Source organism: Capricornis sumatraensis, chromosome 2, assembly GCF_032405125.1.
Source record: "Capricornis sumatraensis isolate serow.1 chromosome 2, serow.2, whole genome shotgun sequence".
In the NCBI taxonomy this organism is placed as follows: domain Eukaryota; kingdom Metazoa; phylum Chordata; class Mammalia; order Artiodactyla; family Bovidae; genus Capricornis; species Capricornis sumatraensis.
The window spans coordinates 26,248,182-26,271,849 of record NC_091070.1 but is presented as its reverse complement, the minus strand read 5'-3'; the positions used below and the strand labels follow the sequence as shown (position 1 = coordinate 26,271,849).

At 37.4% G+C, this 23,668-nt stretch overlaps 2 protein-coding genes and 1 non-coding gene across 3 annotated transcripts; 2 read left to right on the top strand and 1 right to left on the bottom strand.

The window, feature by feature from the left end:
- The first annotated feature begins 450 nt into the window (after positions 1-450).
- On the top strand, positions 451-9,405 carry ZBTB1 (zinc finger and BTB domain containing 1). Its single transcript, XM_068964789.1, has 2 exons — positions 451-2,361; positions 9,369-9,405. The coding sequence occupies exons 1-2, from the start codon at positions 464-466 to the stop codon at positions 9,403-9,405; spliced, it is 1,935 nt and encodes a 644-aa protein (XP_068820890.1). The 5' UTR covers positions 451-463.
- A 2,236-nt stretch (positions 9,406-11,641) lies between these two features.
- On the bottom strand, positions 11,642-11,710 carry LOC138074783 (small nucleolar RNA SNORD2). Its single transcript, XR_011144591.1, has one exon. It is a non-coding gene; the product is annotated as a small nucleolar RNA SNORD2 (small nucleolar RNA).
- Positions 11,711-16,337: 4,627 nt separating this feature from the next.
- HSPA2 (heat shock protein family A (Hsp70) member 2) lies at positions 16,338-18,324 on the top strand. Its single transcript, XM_068965615.1, has one exon. The coding sequence runs from the start codon at positions 16,338-16,340 to the stop codon at positions 18,246-18,248; it is 1,911 nt and encodes a 636-aa protein (XP_068821716.1). The 3' UTR covers positions 18,249-18,324.
- The last annotated feature ends 5,344 nt before the right edge of the window (positions 18,325-23,668 follow it).

Sequence of the window (23,668 nt, the reverse complement as noted above, 5' to 3'; positions counted from 1 at the left end):
AAGATAGGATGCTTTTAACACAACCAGAATTCCTGCATCACACTTAAGGATGAGCAATAATTCCTTTATATCAATCACCTGAAGAGTTTTTTTTAATATTCAGCAATTGAATTACTTTCAATTCAAATTGCTATTTTATTTGCTTTCACTGTTTGTATTCTTTAAGTACTTTAAAACTAGTGTCTTTTTTCTTTTCAAATTTAGTTTGAAATTGCATGTTTCCTTCTAGAGTTGTAATGAAACCAAAATGATGGGTTTTGCTTTTGATAACTTTGCTTGTATTTCTTAAAAATGAGACGCTTGAATAAATGGCTGGGTATCTTCAAGTTTTAAAAGTGATTCAGGTATATATTAATTGAGTTTTACAATATTAGAATGGACAGCTCTTTTTTTTCAAGTGCTTTTCTGATTTCTTGTCTGATTTTAATGTTTTTGTTTTACATAGGTCTCTAATTAATAGAAGATGGCAAAGCCCAGCCACAGCAGCTACGTCCTTCAGCAGCTAAACAACCAAAGGGAATGGGGTTTTCTCTGTGACTGTTGCATTGCAATTGATGACATTTACTTTCAAGCACACAAAGCAGTTCTAGCTGCTTGTAGCTCCTATTTTAGAATGTTTTTCATGAACCATCAGCATAGTACTGCACAACTGAATCTCAGCAACATGAAAATTAGTGCTGAGTGTTTTGATCTCATTTTGCAGTTCATGTATTTAGGAAAAATTATGACAGCTCCTTCCAGTTTTGAACAGTTTAAAGTGGCAATGAACTACCTACAGCTGTACAATGTTCCTGACTGCTTAGAAGACATACAGGATGCAGACTGTTCTAGTTCAAAATGTTCATCTTCTGCTTCTAGCAAACAGAACAGCAAAATGATATTTGGGGTGAGAATGTATGAAGACACTGTGGCTAGAAATGGCAGTGAAGCTAATAGGTGGTGTGCAGAGCCAAGTTCAACAGTGAATACACCACATAATAGAGAGCCTGATGAAGAGTCGTTGCAATTAGGTAATTTTCCTGAGCCATTATTTGATGTATGTAAAAAGAGTTCTGTGTCCAAATTATCTACTCCAAAAGAACGTGTATCACGACGCTTTGGACGGAGTTTTACCTGTGATAGCTGTGGATTTGGCTTTAGCTGTGAAAAATTATTAGATGAGCATGTGCTAACCTGTACTAACAGACATTCATACCAAAACACAAGATCCTATCATAGATTAGTGGATATTAGAGATGGAAAAGACAGTAATATCAAAGCTGAATTTGGTGAAAAGGATTCTTCTAAAACCTTTTCTGCACAGACAGACAAATACAGAGGAGACACAAGCCAGGCTGCTGATGACTCAGCTTCAACCACTGGAAGCAGAAAAAGTAGCACAGTGGAGTCTGAACTAGCCAGTGAAGAAAAGAGCAGAGCCGCTGAGAGGAAAAGAATCATCATTAAGATGGAACCAGAGGATATTCCTACAGATGAACTGAAAGACTTTAACATTATTAAAGTTACTGATAAAGACTGTAATGAGTCCACTGACAATGATGAGTTAGAAGACGAAGCTGAAGAGCCATTTTATAGATACTATGTTGAAGAAGATGTCAGTATTAAAAAAAGTGGGAGGAAAACTCTAAAACCTCGGATGTCAATAAATGCTGATGAAAGAGGTGGTTTAGAAAATATGAGGCCCCCGAACAATAGCAGTCCTGTACAAGAGGATACTGAAAATGCTTCTTGTGAGCTGTGTGGGCTCACAATAACTGAGGAGGACCTGTCATCTCATTACTTGGCCAAACACATCGAAAATATCTGTGCATGTGGCAAATGTGGACAAATACTTGTGAAGGGTAGACAGCTTCAGGAGCATGCCCAGAGATGTGGAGAGCCCCAAGATCTAACAATGAACGGGTTAGGAAATGCCGAGGAGAAGATGGATATGGAAGAGAATCCTGATGAACAGTCAGAAATAAGGGATATGTTTGTTGAAATGTTGGATGATTTTAGAGACAATCATTTCCAGATGAACAGTATCCAAAAGAAGCAGTTATTTAAACATTCTGCCTGTCCTTTTCGATGTCCTAATTGTGGCCAGCGATTTGAAACTGAAAATCTAGTGGTTGAACATATGTCTAGCTGCCTAGACCAAGATGTGTTTAAGAGTGCCATCATGGAAGAGAATGAAAGAGATCACAGACGAAAGCATTTTTGTAACCTGTGTGGGAAAGGATTTTATCAGCGGTGTCACTTAAGAGAACACTATACTGTTCATACCAAGGAAAAACAGTTTGTCTGTCAGACATGTGGGAAGCAGTTTTTAAGAGAACGTCAGTTGCGCCTGCACAATGACATGCACAAAGGCATGGCCAGGTATGTCTGTTCCATTTGTGATCAAGGCAACTTCAGAAAACATGACCATGTACGGCATATGATTTCTCATTTATCTGCTGGTGAGACTATATGCCAGGTCTGCTTTCAGATATTTCCAAATAATGAACAGTTGGAGCAGCACATGGATATTCATCTGTATACATGTGGAATATGTGGAGCAAAATTTAACTTGAGGAAAGATATGAGATCACATTATAATGCCAAGCATTTGAAAAGAACATAAGTGATTTTCTACTGTAAAATGTTTAGCTGATAGGAGACAAAACACCAAAGCAAAGGATATGAGCTATTTAGAAATGATTTTATAAGATGGAATTGTTGAAAAAAATTTTCAAGGCCCTTTTACCGTTAATATTTTTGTTTAGGATCTTAAGTATATACATTTTAGGTGTTATTAAATGTTTATCATTTTTGTTATTTCTTAATAGAATTATTTGTTTTTAGTTTGTTTTAGCTATGATTAAAATTACTTTTAAATGTAGATTACAAGTGGTTGTTACCCCTTCAGTGACTGTTGAAGCATAGGTTGTTTTTTTTAATCAGTAAGGTGGTGATGTCACAATTTTTATTTTATTTTGTTTTTTAAGGCTACCTTGTGAAATTTTAAACCCAATATCATTGGCCATTCCTGTTTAAATTAAAAAATAATTTTTAAGTAGTTATTTAAAACTATCCCATTTACTTTAGCTTCTTTTTTTTTGTAAGTTGAACAATGATTTAGCCACTGTTTATTTCCCTGTCTTACCAGTGAAATTCATATTCTTAAATTGAAAACTTAGTAGGCAGGTTAGGTGCGCTGAATCTAACCTTGAAGGTTGACATGGGCTCAAACTTGGCCTAAAAAGATTGATGGACCTAAGGAAATTCCTATAAATGAATATTTCCTATAATTGATAAAATATTATCATTTAATAATCACATTTAAAACTTATATTAAGTGTAAAAACCCAATGACTTTACTCCACTTGACAAATTAGTGGGGACAAGTCATTTTGTTTTGTGATTAAATTTAACTATGATAGTTAATTAAAAAAGCATATCTTGTATTCATTTAAAATAATTTAAAATATTTTGATTTCTAAAGTGTGTTAGTTTATCAATTATTTTTGTTTATAAATAGACTTTAATAGCTTTCTAGGAAGATGACATCTAAAGGAAAATGATTTTTCACCTTTAAAATGACATACTTTTGGAACTTACTTTGAGATTTGAGAAAGCTGCCATGTATATTGATAAATCTAATAAAATAAAGAAATCAATCACAAATCTGGTTGTTCTATAAAAGTAGAGTGTGCAAAAAAAACATGTCTCGTGTTTTATACTAAGATTTGGAGAAAATGTGTTATGGAAAATTACAGTTTATCAACATGCCTTTTTTTTTCTGTAAAGGACTATAAAATTTGAGGACTATAAAATAATAACAACATAAATGGAAAGTTTATTTTTTAGATAAAGTAATATTACTGTTAGTTGTTGCTGACATGAGGTCTACATGAATTACATGTGAATTAAAACTGGCAAAACCAGCCCACAAATCAGCACATCTGTTGGATAGAATGTGTTTTAATGTAAATTACTTGCATAGTAATACCCTTCTCATAATGAAAGGGATTTTAAATAACTCCTATATTTAAAAATAGAATTTTGTGATTATGAACAGTAATTTAACAGTATTATTCTTGTTTATATCACATTTTAAAGATATGCAAGTCATATTTTTGTATACAATTTGCATAAAAGAACAAGTTTGCCAGGGGAACTGAGAGACATATTGACTGGCATAGATTTAGTTGAAAGAGAAGAAGACCACAGTGTGTGCTCAGAGATTTGTGGGGACATGTTGAGGTGTTAAGAATTGAAATAGTACAGGAGCCATACAGTATTAGAACAAAATAATGGGAAGTAGAGATGGGGGAAATACACAAAAAGACAAGTGAGAAATCAGGATTTTTTTTAAAAAGCCATATAGCAGAAAAAGCAAGAAAAATGATTCATCCTAGTTCTTCGTTTATCAAGTTATTAAATCTGAAATGCAACTTAAAAATGTATATACATTACTAATAGAAACCTGATAAAAGTTCTGTAACAAATCCAGAGACCATCAGAGAACAGAGAAAAGATCTCAAACCGAATTTCCAAAGTATATAGATAGCATCTTAGTAGACATCACTTTCTTTGGAACCACTTTTTTCCATGACCCTCTTCAAAGCCTCTATTGCAATGGCTTTCCCACCATTAAAGAACAAGTTTGTTGTTTAGTCCCTAGGTTGTGTTCGACTCCTTTGGCGACCCCGTGGACTGTAGCCAGCCAGGTTCCTATGTCCATGGGATTTTCCAGGCAAGAATACCAGAGTGGGTTGCCATTTCCTTTTCCAGGGGATCTTCCTGACCCAGGGATTGAACCCATGTCTCTTGCATTGGCAGGTGAATTCTTTACCACTGAGCCACCTGGGAAGCCTTTAAGAATGGAAGCCTTTCTAAATACTACCACTCTGTAAAAAATGATTTCTAACACAATGGGAAAGGGGTTTAGTTTTACACATGTACTAACAGCCAATTAGCAAGCAAATATATAAACATTAAAGATAATCTCTAATTTTACATAACTGAGATGTTTATAGTTTCACAAAGCCACACTGCAGGATGCGTTTTCCTCGTTATACAGCACACGCCTTTTGTTTTGCAGCCAGCTACAGCAGTACAAGCTTCTTTATGTACAGTTTTCCTCATTAAGAAAGAGTTCTTTTAATGACTACATGCCTCTTTTTAAAACTGGGCGGGGGGGGCGGGGGGGGGGGGTTGAAATCAATCCGACACCTCTTTAGCCATTTTCTCTCGCTTCCCTCTCCCGGAGTGGAGCTACAGAGTTGTGGCTACTTAATACTGCTTCTTGCCCTCCAGTGATATGAAGACAGTGAATCAAGGTTGTGGATGTTGCCTCCATCCTACTGTCTTTGTAGTTTACGTGATTAGGCTCCAAATGTGAAAATGAAGGGGAAATCTAGATCGTTATATATGGAATATTGTGTTTTCTTACAAATACGGTCTCTTAAAGGGCCTTTTGTTCTCCAGCAAAAAATCTTGGGGGAATGGAGTCAGTACTTAGCAAGCTTGCCACCAATTCCAGCGCAGCTCAGATGTTTATAATTTTTAGTAAACAGGACTAAGAATCTCAGAGATTAGTGGATTATGACTCAAAATTTGTCTTAATCCTGTATTTTTAAAGTAATATTCAGAGAAATGACTTACGTGAGTAAAATGGCTAATGTTTAAAGTTTGAGTATAAACAAAAAGAAGCACTCCAAGGGCTAGATACAAAAATTAAAGAATTAAAATAAGGACAGAGTTTTCTAGAGCAGTCAGCACCAATTAAAAGGAAAAATTATAGGCTAAGTAAAAATCACAAGAATTGTGGCTGAGAATAAAAATGAGCCAGGTAAAAACATTGAGTAAAAAAAAAGTGAGGTGAGTAAAAATAGAATTTGATAGGCTAAAATAATGGTTAATTCCATCAGAGCTACAGAATGCCTAATGAAACAGCTTTTATGAACATGCCGAGGATATGCATAAATGTGAGATAATATTCCAATGTTTATAAAAAGTGGGAAGAGAAGCTGGTGGTGGTTTGTAACATTCTCTGGTTAAACAATACATATTCCTATATATCACTAGTTGAACTTCTGTATTTAATAGATCTGTGGAAAATTCCCCAAAGAACCAGTGTAACAGTTTAAGTTAAACATAAAACTTGTTAACAAAACACTAAATTAGTACCAACTAGAAGAGAAAAGCTTGAATATGTATAAGCATACATAGTTGAGAATAAAGTAGTTTGGTATATTTCTTAATTCTAAATGGGTTTTATGAGTTACACATTTTTTTTTTGCCATTAATCTACTTTGATTAGCTCATCATTTGTCACCACCCCCACCTCCTTTGTGACATATGCTTCTCAGTGATAGAAGGCTTTGACAATGCCTAAGATCCCAGGATACCAAAGGCTCTGCGGGAACATAACTTTGTGGAATGTCTCCCATCTCCTGATACCTGAGGTGCAGTAAACAAGGTGATAGAATGAATGCCAGGGAACTGAAGCAAGTAAAGTTAGATTTGGTGTTAGAACTTGTGGCCCAGATTTGGAAGTCTATGAACTACCCATCCCAGGGCTCTCAGTAATCCCATCATCCATTTCATTAACACTTTTTGTACTTTGCTAAACACTTGATACAGATGTAATTTTAATGAATCATCGGCCTTATGAGGTAAGTATTCTATCAATAATTTTCCAGATGGGGGACTGAGGTTCAGTGAGACTGAGTCTTTTTCCTAAGATCATACAGAAACTAAATACTAGCACTGAAATTTGAAACTAGGCCTACTTGATTCCTACATTCCTGTACTTAAGCAACATACTTTACAACCAAGAAGTACAAAGAAAAGCCTTTTCAGTTCAGGTAATACGTATGACAAAGCTCCTAGGAGATTCTGTGCTCCTTGTTCATCATCTGTCATCTACTGTGCCTGGTAAGATAGCTGGTAATAGTGGTACCTTAATGAACATATTGAATAATGTGAAAATATATCAGAAGCAAAACATTTTTATTTGAGTAGATCATTCAGAATGATGTTTTAGAAATGAATATTAAATACTCATAATTTTCCTTTATATTTCTACCTCTGTGATGTTTTGCCTCTGTTTTCCCTATTCCTGATTGTTATGTTTTAACCTCTGACCAGTCACCATTTCCTTTTATTGGTTATGTGATAAATCATTTGAAAATCTCCATTGTGGCCCCCTCAAATCAGGACCCCAGAATGTTTTCCTCTTTTTGCCTTAGCAGGTGATGTGGATAAGAAATTCATTTATTTGGCTAAAAAAACAAAATCCCTAATTATCATTTTGTAAGGATTAAAGTTTACAGAGCAATCTCTAAAAACAAGTTGTTCTAGCCATTTGTAATTCAATTTGCCAGAAATATCTATGTATTCCTAGTGTAAACTTACAACCTTACTTGTAAATGAAAGATAATTTCAGGAAACAATTGTCCACCCTAACCTAGCAGCAAACTTTTAAGAAATGGAATAGTCTACTGGTTTAAGTGAAACAACACCCCTCCCCATCTAATCAGATTTTAATTTCATGCATCTATTGCCTGATTTCTAAAACCTATACAATAGGTTTTACTGTTACTTAACAAAGCCTACTACTTTAATGATCTCTCTGCCAAATATTTTTTTTTTTTAAGGTGAGATTAGAAGATGGTGAAGATTCCATACAAAATATATAATCTTTTAGGTGGCCCACTTTCATTGCCTTCTATCAAACTCAAGGACTTATTCCTTGGTAACATACGGGTTGTTGCTGTTTAGTCCCTAAGTCATGACTCTTTTGTGAGCCAATGGACTGTAGCCCTCCCGGCTCCTCTGTCCATGGGATTTCCCAGGCAAGAATACTGGAGTGGGTTGCCATTTCCTTCTCCAGGGGATCTTCCTGAACCAGGGATTGAGGCAGTGTCTCTTGCATTGGCAGGCGGATTCTTTACTACTGAGCCACCAGGAAAGCCCCAACATGGGTTGAGTCTAGACCAAGTGAAATTTAGCTACTTATAAATTTATATGCTGGCAAGAGGCAAAAGTGCAAGGATTTAGAATGTCTGTGTCTCTAAATATTGGTAAATAATAACTAAATGACAATAGCTTATAAATTCATGCTAATCTTAAACTAGTTTAATAACATATGCATATGCTTAGTTGACTTAGCATTAAGAAGTTAAATCCATTTAAGTTGCTCCCTTACTATATTTAGGAGAACCAAATCACTAAGGTCCATTATTAGTGACAAAATTGTTTATCTTTTCTATCAAATTCTACCACAGATCACTAGTGGGCAGGAAGCCATTTATAATTTTTTTTTTATCATCTTACTTGCTGGCAAGACTATGAAGATTATAATTCAGTACTTGCCTCTGAATTAAATGTATCAATGTACTAATCACCACTGTAATAAGTAAAAAATCACAGGAAACTCTAGGACTGAAAGATGACAAAAATGTAAAAAAACATGACTTCATGAGTCAGGAATAGTAGTAATTTTATGTGGGAACATTTGAATAACTTTGTACTTACCTATTTGAGAAAAGAATGGGTAGACATTTCATGAATCCCAGTTAAGCTTTATTTAGAAAGTTACTATGTTGTTTTTATTCTACTTAAACCAATTGCTTATAGCAGAACCAGCAGAGCTCATTTTTAGATGACAGAAGTATAAACATCTCGATTATGAAAGTCATTGTTTCTTTCAAATGCTTATCTGCTCCTTGATGTGGAAAAAATGAAAAATTTCTTTTATTACAAAATTAGGGCAAATCATTGCTGCAAAAAATAAAATTCTACCCAGAATCACTGGGGCAGGTTAGGAATGCTATGAACTTAGGAATTTGAAGGAACACTCATTTTTGTGTATGGGTGTACTTTATTTCCATTTGCAGAGTGTAAAACAATATTTGAAGAGAACAATGTTAGCCTGATGGCTGAAGGCACTCATAAAAAGAACATGAACTTGTTAGATGTATGTTTCATTCAGAGATTTGATATTAACAAGTACACTGTAAAATTATTTTATTTGAAGGAAAATACTTTTTAATTGCTTCCTTCCTCCCTACTTTACCTGACTATCCTCCTCTTTGTTTCATATTTATGAGTCCTACCCATTCTATGTTAGCCCTTGTAAGAAAAAGTTGCCCCAATAGCTGAAAAATTATATTGGTGAAAAGAATACCTTATATTTAAAGGGTATAGTGAATTACATCAGGGAAGAAATTAAGTTTTAGGATCTGTGCTTTTGTTCTCATTTTTTGTTCAATTAACAGTGTGCTGGCCTGGTGCCAAAAGTGATGAAATTCTGACCTAAGATTTATGTTGTATCTTGTAGAGCAGTCAACTTGTAATATTATTTTTCTTGAGTTTTGTCTTTTTCTGTGTGGCAGTGGTCAAATAGGGCCTTCTAAACCTCTGGAGAAGTGAGATCTGAATTTGGAGAGGACATGGGGAAGAATCAATCATCAACAGATAATCTTTAAGTCCAGACCCAGGAATATCAGATCTGAAGTGACACCATCTTTTCTGTCTTCTGACAAACCTCATCAACCCCAAAAGTTCCAGTTGCAAGGATCCAAGAAAACTCAGTAAAGATCACTTTGGAATCACTTTGTTGTGACAAAATCGATTCACAGTGACTCTATTATTTGTAAAAAATCTGCTAAAGAAAACAACATCAGTGATTAAAGCTACACTGAAATGAAACTTTATATGCTAATTATCTTCAAGAGCCCCTCCTAAAATAAAAGGGCTTGTTAGGCTACTAGAAATACATTATAAAGTAAGAAAATCACCTATCTGTGTAAACACATATAATTCTAAACTTAAATGGAATTACAGTTTATATATCATGAAAGGTAGTTAGTTTCAAAAATTACATACCAATTCTGTAGTTTAGGTTATAAATAAAAAGATGTGGGTACAAAGAAGTTACGTGTAAGACCAATATTTTAACAAGATAATCTAGTTATTGCTTACTGTAATGTGACATTTGCCTTTCTTTTTTTTAACTGTATATAACCAGTCACAAATCTTGATTATTAATATTAATGAGGCTCCCTTTTAAGTCTGTTGCTTTGAGAAAAAATAGAAGTGGTATTACTTCCACGGTGGTATATATTCACAGATCACAGACAACCAAGAAGAATGTATCAAGTCACATTTTCTTCTCAATTTAGCAATGTAACCTAATAGGCAGAATAAGCTGTTAAACATTTATTCTTGGTATTAAAACATAATACCATGCTTCTCAGTTTTCAAATTTCAAGACAAAATTCAACTAAGTATTGAATGAAACCACTGTTAACATGTTTAAAAAAGCTTTCATGGGAAAATGAAATGTTTGATGATATTTTAACCTGAAGATAGATATACATACATTTCTCAACCATATTAATCTTACAGCCATATTATTTGCATATTGTGAATATATCTGTAGTTTTGGTTAACTGCGTAGTCAACTCAATATCATCATCATAATCATTACTGTTTCATCTGCAATATCAAGATGTATATATTCAGAAATGGTTTTGTTTTTATGCCAATGCCTTCAAATGTTTTAATAGGGAGTTGCACAAAGATATCTAACTTAAGAGCATATTTAAGAACAGATGCAGAATTTAAGACATTTAACATCTCTAGATATAAAGCAGGATAATAACATGAATATTCTAATAATTAGACTAACAAAAAATCAGAAAAAGTTAATTAAAATGTGATACTGGGTACAGCGGTGAGAAGGGAGATGAGAAATCCACTAAAGACTTCAAATTCATAAGAATTCATCTGCTTTAAGAGAAATAAATAAATTTAGAGAAGTGTTATAGTCTAAAAACCAAAAACTATAGCCAGTTTCTTCTAGAAATATGAACAAGCATATGGAACTGCAGACTTCTAACAAGTAAACAAAACAGTAAAGATAAAAGAATACTATCAATAATTCAAGGTGCTAGATCAATATAGTAGAAACTCAACAATTTTTGATTACTGGTGGAATTAGATTTACAACAGAAATATGACTTAAATTTTGACTGTACTAAACTACAAATGTAATAAATTATAATAATTATAAATGATATAAATGCATTCTATAATGTGACTACTTTCTGTATATTAGTATAAAATGGACTATTGGGTTATATAGAGAATTTTTGTTACATTTTTTAATCCACGCTTTATCTAATAAAATTTCCTCCTCTATGTTCAGAATTTAAAATGTCTTTATATTACTTTTTTTATACTATACTTTTCTAACCTTGCTCTTTTTAAAAAATTATTTGACTGAAAAGTTATCTGTTCCTTTCATTCTATAATACCAGAATAATAAAGTATCTGATATAGCTAATTATAGTATTCCTGAGCACCTTAAGAAGTGCACAAAGAATTAACTAAAATTCTTATTTTCCAAATCCTGGTTTCTTTCAATACAGAATGACTAGAAGAGTACTATCTCATGGCAAACAGATGGTAACAAATTAGGTTTCCTCATAATATAAAAATAGGTAATTATTTATAAAAATTAACTGACATAGTATTTAGTTCTTTTAGAGGGTTAATCTATTTCTCAAAATAACAATTTATTCAGAGAAATAGCTATGTTATCAATGTAGTTCATTTTGTTAAATTTCCATTTGAGAGTTTAAAAAATTGTTTTTCTTTTTTCAAGTGATCAGCAATGAGTTTTCTCTTCATTTCGGGTAAGTTCTGAAAGATAAGTGCAATAATTTCACAGAAGTTAGTAAGTATTAGCAATGACGGCATATTGAATCTGATTCTCCATATATAAGACAACAGCTTCACTTTTTTCAAAGTTGCTCAGTCGAGTCTGACTATTTGTGACCCGATGGACTATACATTTGCCTGGGTTCCATCCCTGGGTTGGGAAGATCCCCTGGAGAAGGGAAAGGCTAGCCACTCTAGTATTCTGGCCTAGAGAAATCTATGGACTGTATAGTCCATGGGATTGCAAAGAGCTGGCACAACTAAGCGACTTCTTTTAAATTATTCTTTTACTTCTTTTAAATTATTTCAGAGTATTCTACAAGAGTGTCTTGTCTTCAAGGTTAGCACTCTACAAAACTGAAGAAGGTACAATTTGTCTGCTATTACACAGATTCACTTTTCTAGAAAAGTCTCTCTTCCAGGTTTGGGAGCCTTAGCCTTCCATACAAGGCAAAGTAGTGTCGTATTCCAATTATTGTGTATCTACAATTCAAATAGAACTTTTAAAGACTGACTTTTTCAAAATTCAAAGAAGCAGATGGTGAAATTTTAGTAACAGGTGATTGGAGAAATATTTTGGGACTGGGTACATCCAAAGAATTATAAAATGGCAGTATTCATAGAGATCTTAAATATAATAAGTTGAACTCCAGTTTGCTGATAGGTTCTCAAATTACAGGCTGCTACTGACTACTCCTCGCTTCAGGGCAACATTACCTCTTCAATCCACAACCTTTATGAAGGTTGTGCCTGGGTAGGGAATGAGAGGGTTTCAGAATATCCATAAATTTCTTTACTAGTAATTCTGGAAAAAATGTATTCTTGCTCAGGTAATCTCCTTAGGGTAGGCCTTACTACCACAAGCACACAGTTTTAGACCTCATCTTATTCATCTTTGTAACTCTAGGTACAAGTATTTTCAGATGTGAATTTGTTTCAATTTTTGGTCTCTGCAGTATTATTTACTACAGAAATGTAAGAGGCAAGCAAAGAATCTTCCTCTTATATAGGGAAAAAGTGAAGTTATTATTTCCAGTTTTTAATGTCTCGGGTCACTTTTAATAAACACTGAACAAGTGAATTACTACTGTGTTCCAGGTACTCTTCTGGATTTGGGGAGTTCATCAGAGAAAATTTGACACACATATAGTTTTTGTTTTATTCAGACTGTGTAAAATCTCAGTCTTTGGATTTTAAAAATATTTTGAAACACCCTATTTATAATCTGCCAAATAAATCTCACCTGTTGAAAATCAGTAGTAATTTCTACATAAATAGTAGGATTAGTGAATTGTATTTCAGTTGAATGCTGATAGCCAAGCTTTAAAAATCATCTGTAAAAAAGAAAATTTAGAAAAATTACTGATAATCCTACTCTCTAGAGATAACCAATTTTGATGCAATTCTCATATATATGATTATCCTACACAGAGGTTAAGATGATACAAAACTGTTGTATCTAATTTTTCCACTTAATTATACCAAAAACATTTTCCTGCGTCATTAAAAATCCTGTAAACAATTTTTAATTCATGACTATAGGTCAAATAATTATTTCTTATTGTTGGATATTTAAGCCATTTCCCCTTTATCACTGTTATCATAAATAATATACCTGCATGCTCCATTATTTCCTTAAGATAAATCCCACAGAGTAATGCTAAATGAAGGGTACGGTCATATTTAAGTTAAAGAAAAAATATTGTCACATAGTCCTCCAGAAAGACTGTACTAATTTACATTCCCACCAGTAGGTAGGGCTTTACCTGTTTTGCTGCACCATTACTGAGGTTGATGAATATCATTTCATCTTAAGTTTGCTAAGTTTGATCATTTTTAATGTGCCACAAGTTTAAGGAATTATTAGTCACAATCATAAAATAGAAAAAAAAATTTTTAATCCATACAAACGAGAAAAACATTAAAAAATCCAAGAAAGGTCAGTATATGATAATGCTCCAGAACTGCAAAAATTTATTTCATATGAAATAAAAATGCAAACACTGTGTCTTTTTGGGACAAACTCAGGATGCCATTTTAAGTATGAAACATCAATTTACTGAGTGAAAAGTTAGAACAAAAAAATACATACAGCTAATGAAAATACAGATAAAATTGCTACTGTGGTTTCAGAAAGTTGTATTAATGATGAATGTGGTAGTTAGATGGCAAGATGTAATAACTGTGCAGAGAGATGGTACATAGTTACTATACAAAAGAACCTCTCCCTCTGAAACTCTAATTTTGGTTTTTGTGTGTAAGAATTGGCATGTCTGCTTTTTCGCAATCTTGCTTTGTTGGAGGTGTGTGAGGACTGAATACAACAGATCTGTAGAGTCAGTGTTTCTCACAGTTCTCTTCTGCTTTCAGTTGTAGTTGGGCCCTATATCTAAATCACATATCATTAGTTCTATAAAGACTGTGTATTGCTCTCCAGTCCACTAATTCCCTGAACTCCCTTTTTTAACTGCACAAAAGACAAGAATTTCTAAGAATAAAATCAAGAAATCCGTACTTACCATTTAAGGCAACTTCAATAGAAATTTTTGGTTTGATCCCTATATTCCTAATTTTTTAAAAGTTTTCCTAGTTAAAGTTTTTTCCTTAACTTCTTTAATGGAAAAAGAGATGGGAATTGTGAAGTGAGATTAACAAATTAATAGCAAATGTACTTTTAAAAATTCGAAATTACATACACAACTAGATAAAAGAAACTTAAATATCCATTGGTTAACTTTATAGGATTCTGTCACCGTTATTTTTTAAATTATAGATAACTTTTGTTACTCTCAAAAGCTTTTCTCCAGCACTGTCTCATAACTTCCTTCAAAAGATGTTTCTCTCCACGCCTCCATAGCCTCAGGGAAAAGATCATGGCATATCCCGTCCACCTGAAGAGACTATTTCTTGTTTGTATCCCTCCTCATGTACTGACACCAACCTTCAACTTGTAGTTGCCCCCAGCACACACTGCTCTTATCTTTGCCCATGCTACAACCCATGCAAAGAATGACAAAGGTCAGAAGCTGTCATGTCACCTCTTACAGGAAGCCCTCGGGAACATTAGTTTCCCCGACTGGATGCGCTCCCTGTTTTGTGTTCCCCATAGCACTTCTCTTGAGCTATTTTTAGCTCTTTATTGAGCTGTCAACCTCATAAAGACACACTATTGCACTCGTCGTCTTACTCTCACATCCTGGGACTTGTTAAAGTTGAATGAATGTCTCCAGCTTCCCCACATAAGGTGAAGTGTTACCGCTATTTTGTTACTGTCTTCCTTCCGGAGCCCATTTATAGGAGCCTGCTTCTATCACCTATCCCATATTCCTCTTAAACACGACAGAATGAATTGCGCTCCTTTCTATCTACCTCCTCTGAGAGTTCTCACTCAGCTGAGTTTACGATAGCCTGGGTTAAGAGAATCCTGAGAGGCGTGAGACCGGGTTATTTTATGATACTTCAACGTGTGGGGTTTGACTACAGACTTCCCGGAGAACTCAAAGCAGCGGATAAAGCACTTGAAACGGAAAATAAAAGCAGTGGCGAGAGAACAGGGAGATGAAACTAGGAAGCTTAAAGTGGTAAGACAAGCAGGGTAAACGGAAAGTGAGATCAAGAAAGGGGAAGAGTTGCAACCACGCCCATGCCTCCCTCCCACGCTGTAGGCCTCCGCTCGCAGGGGAAAATGGTCAGCCTCTCCCGTAGCTCTCCCAGTCTCCTGCTGCCCCCGCCCGCCAGATAAGATATCCATAGCTCACACCAAGACTCTGCGAAGCACGCAAAATTAAATTACGGGAGGCCGACGGCCCGTCCTAGAAACTTCATCTTCATTTCTTAGTCCTCCACCCAGCTCCTCCTCCCGGGGCTGTAGCCGCCCTCACGCCCAGGCCCCGCCAAGCCAACGCCCACAAGCGGGCAGAAGAAAAAAGCCAGCTCTGGCCCTAGTTCTTTGCTGCCACCAACTCAGAACGAATTGCCCCGCCCCAGCGAGCTAGGTTGGCCGAGACACTAGTAATTGATCGACATTTCAGGAATTAAGAACTGAGCAAACCGTATAGGTGCCCTTCTCCCGGCTCTGCTTCCGCGACTCCTCCCAGCGCCACGCCCCAATCCTTTCCTCCCCGCCCTACTTGGGAATCCGCGCTACTCATTGCCTGCGTGCCCTGCCAATCCAACGGACGTCGACGAATCCTGCCTCAGGGAAGGTGAAAATTGAGAAAAAGCGCGTACACCTGGCCTGAGGCGCGAGCCTAACGCCCCCAAGCTGCAGGCCGCTCTGGGGCCGCGGGGACTGCGGGCCGCCTCGGACACGTGGGAGGGGTCTCATTTGCATAACGCCCGCCCCTCGCGTCCTAGCGTGGCCCGGAATCCCGCCCCTCATCCATCTAGAAGTCTGTTGGGCCTCAGGCCGGTCACTCCGATCCCGGCAAGCCTGTGGCGGGCGGTCCCGAGAGCGGATTGGCTCTGAGAGTTTCCAAAAGGCGGCGGGGAGGCGACTATAAGAGTGGGGAGCCGAGCGAGGGGAGTGAGACGCTGGTTGCGTTCGCGGAGTCTGGTGCTAGGCGACCGTTAGTTGAGGCCGCAGATTTTCTGCCCCAGCTGTTCTCGTCTAACGTCGCTTGCCTGTCTCAGTCAGGATGTCTGCCCGCGGTCCGGCTATTGGCATCGACCTGGGCACCACCTACTCGTGCGTGGGGGTCTTCCAACATGGCAAAGTGGAGATCATCGCCAACGACCAGGGCAACCGTACCACCCCCAGCTACGTGGCCTTCACCGACACCGAGCGCCTCATCGGCGATGCAGCCAAGAACCAGGTGGCCATGAACCCCACCAACACCATCTTCGACGCCAAGAGGCTGATCGGTCGGAAGTTCGAGGACGCCACAGTGCAGTCAGACATGAAGCACTGGCCGTTCCGGGTGGTGAGCGAGGGAGGGAAGCCCAAAGTGCAGGTGGAGTACAAAGGAGAGATCAAGACCTTCTTCCCCGAGGAGATCTCCTCCATGGTCCTCACTAAAATGAAGGAGATCGCCGAAGCCTACCTGGGGGGCAAGGTGCAGAGCGCGGTCATCACCGTCCCGGCCTATTTCAATGACTCGCAGCGCCAGGCCACCAAGGACGCGGGCACCATTACGGGCCTCAACGTGCTGCGCATCATCAACGAGCCCACGGCGGCAGCCATTGCCTACGGTCTGGACAAGAAGGGCTGCGCGGGAGGCGAGAAGAACGTGCTCATCTTCGACCTGGGCGGCGGCACCTTCGACGTGTCCATCCTGACCATCGAGGACGGCATCTTCGAGGTGAAGTCCACGGCTGGCGACACTCATCTGGGCGGGGAGGACTTCGATAACCGCATGGTGAGCCACCTGGCGGAGGAGTTCAAACGCAAGCACAAGAAGGACATTGCACCCAACAAGCGCGCAGTGCGGCGACTACGCACCGCCTGCGAGCGCGCCAAGCGCACCCTGAGCTCGTCCACGCAGGCCAGCATCGAGATCGACTCGCTCTACGAGGGCGTGGATTTCTACACGTCCATCACCCGCGCCCGCTTCGAGGAGCTCAACGCCGACCTTTTCCGCGGGACCCTGGAGCCGGTGGAGAAGGCTCTGCGCGATGCCAAGCTGGACAAGGGTCAGATCCAGGAGATCGTGCTGGTGGGCGGCTCCACTCGGATCCCCAAGATCCAGAAGCTGCTACAGGATTTCTTCAATGGCAAGGAGCTGAACAAGAGCATCAACCCCGACGAGGCGGTGGCCTACGGAGCCGCGGTGCAGGCGGCCATTCTCATCGGGGACAAGTCAGAGAACGTACAGGATCTGCTGCTACTCGACGTGACCCCGTTGTCCCTGGGCATCGAGACGGCTGGCGGCGTCATGACTCCGCTCATCAAAAGGAACACCACCATCCCCACCAAGCAGACACAGACCTTCACCACCTACTCAGACAACCAGAGCAGCGTGCTGGTGCAGGTGTACGAGGGCGAACGGGCTATGACCAAGGACAATAACCTGTTGGGCAAGTTCGACCTGACCGGGATCCCCCCAGCGCCCCGCGGGGTCCCCCAGATCGAGGTCACCTTCGACATCGACGCCAATGGCATCCTCAACGTCACCGCCGCCGACAAGAGCACCGGTAAAGAAAACAAAATCACCATTACCAACGACAAGGGTCGTCTGAGCAAGGATGACATTGACCGGATGGTGCAGGAGGCGGAGCGGTACAAGTCGGAAGATGAGGCCAATCGCGACCGAGTAGCCGCCAAAAACGCTGTGGAGTCCTATACCTACAACATCAAGCAGACGGTGGAAGACGAGAAACTGAGGGGCAAGATTAGCGATCAGGACAAAAACAAGATTCTCGACAAGTGTCAGGAGGTGATCAACTGGCTCGACCGGAACCAGATGGCGGAAAAAGATGAGTATGAACACAAGCAGAAAGAGCTCGAAAGAGTGTGCAACCCCATCATCAGCAAACTATACCAAGGCGGCCCTGGCGGCGGTGGCGGTTCTGGAGCATCCGGGGGACCGACCATCGAGGAAGTGGACTAAACCTGCACTCAAGACAGCGTAAAAACCTCTTTTCCTTTCTATTTTCTTTTTCCTTTTGTTTCTGTTTCTTCTTTGAAATGTCCTTGTGCCAAATACGAGATCTGTTATTGGAAGTGTTTAACCAGTGTATGCATATGAAAGGAAAGGTGCAACAACTTAGTTGAATGATAAAAGATTAGTTCTAAAGTTTGATTTTTTAGAAACATTATTTGAGGTAGCTCTTTAATGCATTTTGCTTGTTTGCTGACTTGAATGTTTTTTGGTTATCTTAGTTTGTGCATGGAGATTTGAGAGGGGAAACCTGAAGTTTGGTAACAATAAAATACATAGAAGCTTGAACTGCTTATTTGTATGTACTACTTGAAGAGAAAGGTGAACATTGCAGTAATGTTAAGGAAAGGCATACTTTTTGCAAACGCATAAATACAGATTTAAAAGTAAAAAGCTGAAATTGATCTAAAAATTACTGTCTTGGAGTTTTTTATTTTGTTTTTTTTTACTGTTTTACCCATGTAGGTCTTTAAGTAAGGTATTAGTATAGGGTGAAATTTGTCTAACTCAATCTTATCTAATTCTCAGATGAGCTTCCTGCTTTGAATTACCAGCAACTTAAGGGGAGAAGATCTGGGTAAACTTTACCCTCCTTTTAATACAGAAACCAGAGTTGGCATAAATGTTCAAGTGAAAATCCACCTGAATATTCCAGCAAAATAAGCTGTATTCCAGGGTTAAGTACAAAAAGATTTTCTGTAAACAAAAGGAGTTGTCTTCTGAAAATAGCCTAACATAATATGAAACAAGTTTGGTTTCTGCTGCATACAGGTATCTGAAACAAGATCCAACAGACAAAGGTTAAAGCCACTTAATATTGAGCCCAAATTCAGTCAAACTTTTAACTTTTTCTAGTAAAACAGTTCAAATTCTGGGCATATGGCAAATTCAAGAAGAATATGTTTTCAGCACTTAAATTACTTGGATGGTAAAGGAAGATAATAGTTTTTTGTTGTTCTGATTTGAGGATCATAGTGCTTTTTCAATACCTGCCTTAAATCACTAGAATATATTTTTTTTAAAAAGATAAACTGCAATGTCCTATATTTTGTCAACATGCAACTTGTTCATTTTCCAATATTTCCAATTTGAGATTGTTACAGATAGAAATATAACCCTTTGAAATCCACTATCCTGGGCTTAAGTTTTAAAAATCCACATCCTTGGAAGAAGGGGGTTCATGTTTATATTTTAGTGGACTGACTCATCTGCTTTGTACTGATTTATTCTCTTTAAGGAGAATTTGGAAGAAATTCAGTAAAGCTGATTGGAAAATGCATAGTTAATCTAATGTTTTCACCGTACAATTTAATATCTCCTTCCAGGTGATGTAGATTTACTTCATGTTGTTCATAAGATAACAGTGACATATAGAAGCTAATTTTAAACTTAGTAGTGGACTCTTCCATATCTAGCACAGAGAGGAATTTTTGAAATATAAAAACTAGGGAACAAAATAGCCTAAAAATATTGAGCTTTGGTCACAGTCCTCTCACGTAAGAGCTGACTCTTTGTACATAGAATTTTTTTTCTTTTAACAAGTCTCATTTGGGTGGAAGCGGGAGATAAAAAGGCAGTTGTAAAATTGCTTCAAAATAAACATTTTTTTAAAAGGTAGTTGTTCCTTACACTCTGAAAGGTGAACATAACTTGAGTTTTTCAGTGCTGTTGCCAGAGTGGAAAGTTATCAGCAAAGAAGCATTAAGGATATTTCACTGACTGCAGATAACATCACATAAATATTTGATAAGTTACCTTGGTAATTAGTAGCCTTAGAGTGACGTTTCACCTGAGTTTTTACCAAGGTAATATTCATTCTGTTAACCTTTTGTTAGTTTTTTATTGAGTGTTTATCCCTTGCTCTAACTTTAAAGTATACAAAGTATAATGGGGGTCTTTAAGTGCAGTTTGGTATTAGTTTGACTCATTTGAGACCTCGTTTTAGAAGAGATTAGTTTCTAAAGGATCAGAAAAATGCCAAATGGTAATCTCTCTGATCCTATAGCCTGACCTCTGGTAACTTGCTGTAACACTAACATCAATCTATGTAGATACTTCATTTTCTGTTATTTTGAAAAGTAATTTGTAAAACTCTTGAGTGCTTTTGTCTTCTCAAATTTACCTAGATCTAAATATTGCTTAAGATAAAAAGCCACTAAAGTAGCCATTCATGTTTCCAGGGTCAGTTAAAGCTGGTAACTCAATAACTCATGGGAACCCTTTAGCAGATGTTAGATCAGCCATAGTCAAATGACAATGGAAAAAGTACTTGAGTTCAGGATGAGGCTAAATTACAGTTTAAGGAATAATTAACATCACTTGCCCTTGAAAGTAATACTATGCTAGGGACTAGTGGTCATGACTACAGCTAATGAAATATGTATAGAATGCTTAGGGATTGAAAAAGTACATTTCTCAGAACGGGGACTTAATTTCTTCTTTCTTGAATGTCTGATTAACATAATTGTCCCTGTTTTGAGGGAATGAATCTAGACACCTGTCAGATTGTTTAGAGTATTTCGGTTGTATGAAATTTCAAAACAAGATTACTCTAAATTTATCATATTAATTTATATGTATAATGGAAGTTAATTCACCTGACTTGTGCGTTAGGAGATACTAGTGCTCTTTACATCTTTAAATTTAGCATGCATATTAAAATACATAATATATTCTGTATGTCAAGGAGAACTAAAAATCTTTATTCTGTGTATAATTTTAAACATGAATATAATCTGACTATCTAGATGAAATCAAAAGGTCTCTCATGAACATCAAATACTGGGGCTCATGATAAGGTATTTCAATTGGATGTAGTTTATAAAAGTTGGGAGGCATATTTCTCTTGCTTTTGAATACTGGAACTGAAGTTTTAAAGAATCTCAAATCCATATGACCACAAGACAATTGCTAAAGGAATATATGTATATAGAACAGTAATATTCAATTGTTTCTGTATATTTAATGTATGAGACAACTGTTCTGAAGGACTATCCTTAAGCATTAAAATTAGATATAAAATTTAAATCCTTCAAGAAAAATTACAGATCTTTAGAAGAAGAGGTCAGTATTTCTTTTTACAAGTATTTACAGCTTTGAGGATGGAGATATTTTAGGATATATGTATTTCTAAAATTTAGTAGTGTTACTTAATGTTGAAATGTTTTTCTCTTAAACAAGTGAAAAAGTCAGACTCTTCCTCCATCCCTTTTAGTACAGATTAGGATGTTTGAATTGAAGATTGGAGAAATAAGCACCAGAAATGGAGTTGCTAATTCGAATACTAGTGTTGCTGTTTCTTATATATTAGTTTTAAAAGTAGAACCATAACATTTTGAAAATCTGTCCACTGATTTTTTTCATAGTATAAATATGCATAATATCCAATTAATATCTTGGGCCTAAAATTTGAGACAGTCAACTTAGTTTTATGTCATATGCTCTTAGTTCTCTTATCTTGAGAACTTAATTAGGCAAAAAAAAATCTTATAGGACATTTGAAATTATTAAATATTTAGACAGCACCTTTCCCCTACTTCATTGCATCATGACTTTTTTTTTAAGAGAAAATTATATTTCCATATTAGGTTGTGAGTTTCTAATGTCATTAAAAAAAAAACTAACTGGTGGAAAATCTAATAGATGAGTGGGTCACTTTAAAAATAATGATTAAAAAAATAAAAAATAAAAATAATGATTTATTTAGAGTCATAAAAACAATTTCTACTCCCTCTTTCGCTAGGGTCTAGTGACACAGAAATAAAAGATGGTACCTTCAGAGTTATCCAGGGTTTCCTCTAAGTATTAACATGGCCCTTTAGCACAGCTGTGGTAACTTGTCATGTAACTTTTATGTAGGTCATTATTCCGGGTTCTCAATTCCTTTATTTTTGCCTTTAGTTTTGCATATTAGACAGCCTAAAGTTAAACACGGTAAAGTATAAAAGGTCCTTGGTTTTCTATTAGCATTTCTTCACTCATTTAGCTAAACTGAAGAGATTGCCTGGAAGTGTGATAAATGGGTACCACCGAGAGTCCTTGTTCTTCCTTGTTCCTTTTTGGAGCTTCAACTCATTATTTCTTCTTGTTCCCACCCAAAGTTAAATACCCAGGTTGGAGAAAAGCTTTTGATGACTGGGATATTTTGGTGAATTCTTTTCAAATGACTCATCTTATAATAAGCCAGCCTCTTAAAGGCCATAGCCTCAAAGCAACATTGCCAGTGTACTGGTGGGCTTCCTTATATCTGAGCCAATTGGAGCAGTTAGCAGCAGTGGACTCGAGTGGATCATGAATCTAGGTGTTTACAGTTTTATACTACTGTGAACAGTGATTGTGTGTTACCAAGTAGACTAGGATGGTGGGGTTAAGGGGAAGCAGTGGAGTGTCTATTGCTCTTGTTTGTAAAGTTTATGCGAGGTACTTCCTCAGTGTTTAAAACTCCACCTTCCAATGTAGGGGGTGTCAAATTCAATCCCTGGTTGGGGCACTAAGATCTCACATGTGTGCAGGGTGCAGCCGAAAAAAAAAAAGAGACCAACTAATAAATGGGTATTACCCATCCCACCAATGTGGGATTCATAAGTTTATATGAAAATAAAATCAGGTATTTACTGACCATCTATTTAATGCTAATTAAGTTGTGGGGCTAAAACAAAAGCAGAATATGAGGCATTCCCAGTCATATAGTGTCATTTAGCATTGCTTACCATCAGTGTTAGAAGGGGGAAAATACCAAACAATCTGCCTATCAACTCAGTTGCAAGAAGAAATTACAAGACACATGGTTTGAAAAGTAAATGCAGGAATGAAGTTGAACGTGGACTTCCCCAGGTTGCTCAGTGGTTAAGAATCCACTTGCTAAAGCAGGAGAGAGGGGGTTCCATCCCCTGGAGAAGGAAATGGCTCCCTACTCCAGTATTCTTGCCTGGGAAATCCCATGGACAGAGGAGCATAATGGGTTACAGTTCATGGGGGGGTTGCAAAAGAGTTGTACACAAATGAGAGACACCGTTGAATACCCACTGACACAAACCAAGGTTCTTTGCTTTCTGCAACATTAATTCTCAGTACTTTAATTCAGGGTGATTCTTTACATACATTCAGTTCAGTCGCTCAGTCGTGTCCGACTCTGTGACCCCATGAATCGCAGCACTCCTTAAAAATCCTCAAACACCGATCATTTGGGTATCTTCAAACGACTTCCACATCAAAAACCTTGATTTCCACGGTTGCGCCACTCACGCCACGCCACGCCACCCCCGACCCCGTCCCAATCAATTTAGTCCCAGCCTGGATTTTGTTTCTCCAACCTGGATTTAAACTTCATTTCGTGCTATCAAACTTGGGAACAAAGGGAGCCTCCCTGT